General features: G+C 45.8%; 1 protein-coding gene across 5 annotated transcripts in view; it reads left to right on the top strand.

Annotated features, from left to right (window-relative positions):
* Positions 1–5,000, top strand: part of LOC119580119 (protein pangolin, isoforms A/H/I/S-like) — a 34,288-nt gene that overhangs the window by 16,372 nt on the left and 12,916 nt on the right. For 3 of the 5 annotated variants that reach the window (XM_037928060.1, XM_037928059.1, XM_037928057.1), the window contains 4 exons: positions 484–557; positions 1,270–1,397; positions 2,146–2,302; positions 3,178–3,244. In XM_037928060.1, the coding sequence (XP_037783988.1) occupies positions 484–557; positions 1,270–1,397; positions 2,146–2,302; positions 3,178–3,244 (426 nt within the window). Of the gene's footprint in view, positions 1–483; positions 558–1,269; positions 1,398–1,726; positions 1,884–2,145; positions 2,303–3,177; positions 3,245–5,000 lie in introns of all 5 variants that reach the window. The other 2 variants (XM_037928056.1, XM_037928058.1) reach the window with 1 other exon arrangement.

Below are 5,000 nucleotides of genomic sequence, written 5' to 3'. Positions count from 1 at the left end.
TCTTATTCAGATGCGGAAAACAGGGCGCATTCAGCGCATTTTAGAAAATTTGCCGCCATTATTATATGTCATGTGGAGGATGTCATTTTGGAGTTATCTGTACGCCTCTCGCCTTCGTGTTGCGCAGAAACTGCTTCGTAATACTTGTATAGCAGTCTTACTATGACTTTGTTATGTCGACGGTTGCATAGATCTTTGTAGTAATTCTGTGTTTCTCACACACACACACACAAACACACACACACACACACACACACACACACACACACACACACACACACACACACACACACACACACACACACACACACACACACACACACACACACAACATAGATATACAGATACATGTACATACGATTTTTCTTTTCCATTGCAAATTGACATTTCCATTGAAATATAAATAATCAGTGTTTATCAAAATGACAATACCGTGTTGGCTTTATTTTAATAACAGTATTATATTTTACTTTCTATCAACAGACATCATGGGCTGGACCAAAAACCATCACTGCAGTCAAGTGACAAAACACAGATGATTGAAACTAAAAATGGGGGTAAGTAACCCATATTTCTATCTCTTGCTTGCCATTTCTATTTTATAAGTAACACCTTTTATAAGTATCTGCAGTGTGGAACATCCATGTACACATCGAATATTGTGTAATGGTGCAATCGTTCCTCTATTGTCTTCCGATCGGCAGAATTGCTATAACAGGAGCACACATATATGCAAATACAGTTCATGCATACATGCAAGCGCTTGCAGAATGATTGGATATTTTATATGTTGTGTGTGTGTGTGTGTGTGTGTGTGTGTGTGTGTGTGTGTGTGTGTGTGTGTGTGTGTTTTTGCTTGCGTGAGAGAGAGAGAGAGAGAGAGAGAGAGAGAGAGAGAGAGAGAGAGAGAGAGAGAGAGAGAATGTATGTATGTATGTGTGTGTGAGTGTAAGAGTGAGATAGAGAGAAGAGAAGAGCAGAGAGAGAATGTGTTTGTGTGTGGGTGTTTGTGAATGTTAGGGTGTGTGCGTGCGTGCGTGAGTGAGTGAGTGATTGTGTGTGTGTGTGTGTGTTTGTGTGCGTGCGTGCGTGCGTGCGTGCGTGCGTGTGTGTGTGTGTGTGTGTGTGTGTGTGTGTGTGTGTGTGTGTGTGTGTGTGTGTGTGTGTGTGTGTGTGTGTGTGTGTGTGCGCGTGTTCAGAATGGAGGTAAACAATAAAACATTCAAGACCTGCATGCCAAGGTTGTAATATTAAGGCTGGCTTTTACAGAAAAGAAACCCCATATCAAGAAACCTCTGAACGCCTTCATGCTGTACATGAAGGAAATGAGAGCTAAAGTAGTAGCCGAATGCACACTGAAGGAGAGCGCCGCCATCAACCAGATTCTCGGACGCAAGGTGGGATGAGCATGTCTTTCCGTCTCTTTCTTAATTTGTTTTTTTTATTACATACAAAGTTTACATTGGAATAGTTGTTTTATATGTATATATATATTCTGTTTACTGTGGATAGATACTCTCCCAGTAATAGTCGGTGTTCGAGTGTGGATGAATGATTCGGATGGGGCAGCTTGAGGACGCCTTTGTTCTCGGGCCGTATCGGGCCAGGTCTCCCTCGACGGAGCTGATGCCGCTGCCTCTGTGTGACTGGTGTTGAATGCGTGCAAGCGGGAGAGGGGCTATCCACTGCTGACTATAGTCGTTACTGACTGTTTATCGGACTTTAGTGGCATGCACTCAGCAAAGAGGAACAGTCCAAGTATTATGAAATGGCGCGGCGGGAGCGACAACTACACATGCAGATGTACCCTGGCTGGAATGCGCGAGATAACTATGGCATGATGAAAAAGAAGAAGAGAAAGAAAGAAAAGACTGGTGATGGAGGTACAAACTTTTTATTTGTTGCCGCGTTAGAGAGGGGCATCGGCGCGCTTGCTGATGCACGGGCGTGGGCCACTACCGACGCGCTCGGCGGGGGCAAATTTCCAGATTTTCGTCCGAGAGAGAACGAAGTCTGAAAGTTTTGCTCGGCTCTGTAGTGCTGCCCTGTGACATCGGTCGATCGACTGTCATGCTCTTCTCTAGCGATTTTGAACCCTTTCGCAGTGTCGGGGTATCACTAATCTTCATTTAACTTTCCCTGCAGTGGCATGCGCTAAGCCGCGAAGAACAGGCGAAGTACTATGAAATGGCGCGCAAAGAGCGCCAGCTTCATATGCAGATGTACCCAGGGTGGTCTTCCCGCCAAAATTACTCGCAGGGGAAAAAGAAGAAGCGTAACCGTGACAAAACCCAAGATGGAGGTAGCTAACTGCCGCACAGAATCTTTCCTCTTAAGCAACTTAAAGACAGTTCCGGTGTGTGTGTGGTGGTCGGGGGGCACCGTGGCCAGACCTCAGGCGAACACGTACTGCTCCTGGCAGGCCCCGAGCAGGAGGGTGTTCCCGCTGAGGGATGGGCACGGGCCTTCCTAAAGTCACCCACGTGTCCGGTTTTTAAGGTTCCAGTTTACTTATTAGCTTCACTCTTAACTTATTCATTATTATCAACTTCTACTTGAATGTTATTATATGTTTGCTTTTGTCTTTTTTGCTGCCTGTTTGCATATTCACCCATATTTCTCTTTTCTTAATAAATGGACGTTGCTTAATTGGATTGTTGCCGAATGTTTCTGCTAGTTTTCATTATTACAATTACCCATTATATTTTCCATATCATCTTACTAGGCTGAATGTATACTTGCTCATCTTGAGTCTCCCCTCAGTCACGAGCAAGGATCTCGTGAATCTCCACTGTTATTTTCAGTAGCATCTTTGAGCAGGCAGGTTAATGCCATCATTTGCCATCATTTGGTTTTGTCACTGTCATACTGCTTCAATGCATTGCCACTGGGGGAGTCAGATGAAGATGTTATGAAAATAACACTGCAGATGAACATGACAATAAAGTCAGGATCTGCTTTGTCCCTGAATCATGTTGCTCTCAATGCATGAGTTTTTTATACTCTTTAAGATTTATATTATCTATTGCCTTATTAGCATGCATTCAGTTTATTACTGTCAGTGGAAACAAGGTACTCTCATGCCTCTAAAATTGTAGTATGCAATTTGTAACAACTTCATATGTGATGTATGAATCCTGTGGTCTAGCACTGTCTAATCGTGAAATTCCTCCTCAGCCAATATGAAGAAGTGCCGTGCAAGATATGGGCTGGAACAGCAGAGCCAGTGGTGTAAACCATGCAGGTGAGACTTTAATCTCCAAATGGATTTATGTCCACTAACATATTCTCACCTCGGTTTCTGTGGCTTGTTTGTTAGTCTTGAAACTACTCCTGCTAACAACTTGGCTCTAATGCCTTGGTTTGGCATTAACCTTTTTTCATATGCACTACTGTTTTCATCAGCTAGAGACAGTTCAACATTGAAAGAACCCTCCCATTACCTTGATAAAATATCAAAAGACATAGTTATTTCTTTCTGTTTTTTTTTTTTTTTTTTTTTTTTTTTGGCCAATTTCAAATCACTTGATAGTTTATTTATACCTTTATTTTTTCACTATTTTTTTCCTGAAAAGATTCCTCTTTTCAAGACCGATATTCATTCTTTTTATTCATTTACTTGTGTATCTGTATCTTTCTCCTTTCCTACCCTTTCTTTTTACCTTTACCTTTCTTTCCCTATACCTTTAACTGTCTCATTCTCATTCCCTCTCCCCACAACCCCCCTTTTTCCTTTTTTCCCCCCCCCCCCCTCCTCCTCCCCCTTTTTTTTCCCCCCCCCCCCTTTCCCCCCCCCCCCCCCTTTTTTTCCCCCCCCCCCCTTTTTTCCCCCCCTTTTTCCTTTTTTCTTCCTTTTTTCCTCTTTTTTTCCTTTTTTTCCCCTTTTTTTCCCCCCTCCCCTCCTCCCCCCTTCCCCTCCCCCCCCCCTTTTCCCCTTCCCCTTCCTTCCCCTTTCCCCCTCCCCCCCCCTTGCCCCCCCCCCCCCCCCCCCGCCTGTTCCCCCTTTTTTTTTTTTTTTTTTTTTTCCCCTTCCCCCCCCCTTTTTGGCCCCTTTTCCTTTTTTTTTTTTCCCCCCCCCCTTTTCCCCTTTTTTTTTCCCCCCCCTTTTTTTTTTCCCCTCCTCCTTTTCCTCCTCCTTTTTTTTTCCCTTTTCCCCCCCCTCCTCCTCCTTCCTCCCCCCCCCCCCCCCCCTCCCCCCCCCCCCTCCCCCCCTCCCCCTCCTCCTCCCCCCCCCCCCCCCCTCCCCTCTCCTCCTTTCCCTCCTCTCCTCCTCTTTACTCTCTCTCCTCTCCTCCTCCTCCTCCTCCTCCTCCTCCTCCTCCTCCTCTCCTCCTCCTCCTCCTCCCTTCCTCTCTCCTCCTCCTTTCCTCTCCTCCTCCTTCCCCCTTCTCCTCCTTTCCCCTCCTCCTCCTCCTCCTCTTTACTCTCCTCCTTCTCCTCCTCCTCCTCCTCCTCCTCCTCCTCCCCTCCTCCTCCTCTCCTCCTCCTCCTTCTTCTCCTCCTCTTCCTCCTCCTCCTCCTCCTCCTCCTCCTCCTCCTCCTCCTCCTCCTTCTCCTCCTCCTCCTCCTCCTCCTCCTCCTCCTCCTCCTCCTCCTCCTCCTCCTCCTCTCCTCCTCCTCCTCCTCTCCTCCTCCTCCTCCTCCTCTTCTTCCCTCTCCTCCCTCTCCCCTTCCCCCTCCTCCCTCTCCCCTTCCCCCTCAACCTTCCTCCTTTTATGCCTCTCCTCCGTACTCCTCATTCCTCACCTTTTTTTCAGTCTAATTTCTTAGTTTGTACTAACATAAGTTCTAGATCTATAAGGAATATAAAGAATTAATAAAACCCAAGCAAAATGCTTTCTGTTGGGCTTTACTAACATCTGTACTGGAGATCATTACCAGCTGTTGTTTCTGTATATACTAAACACTATGGGTCATGTAAAAGGATATGATTCACGGGAAGTGCTGCCATGGAATATTTGCAAAGTCAACCGTTTATTTTTGTGAGGAAATTTTTTAAG

Source organism: Penaeus monodon, chromosome 13, assembly GCF_015228065.2.
Source record: "Penaeus monodon isolate SGIC_2016 chromosome 13, NSTDA_Pmon_1, whole genome shotgun sequence".
Classification (NCBI taxonomy): Eukaryota; Metazoa; Arthropoda; class Malacostraca; order Decapoda; family Penaeidae; genus Penaeus; species Penaeus monodon.
Note: the sequence above shows the minus strand (reverse complement) of the source record. Positions and strands in the feature narration are given on the sequence as shown.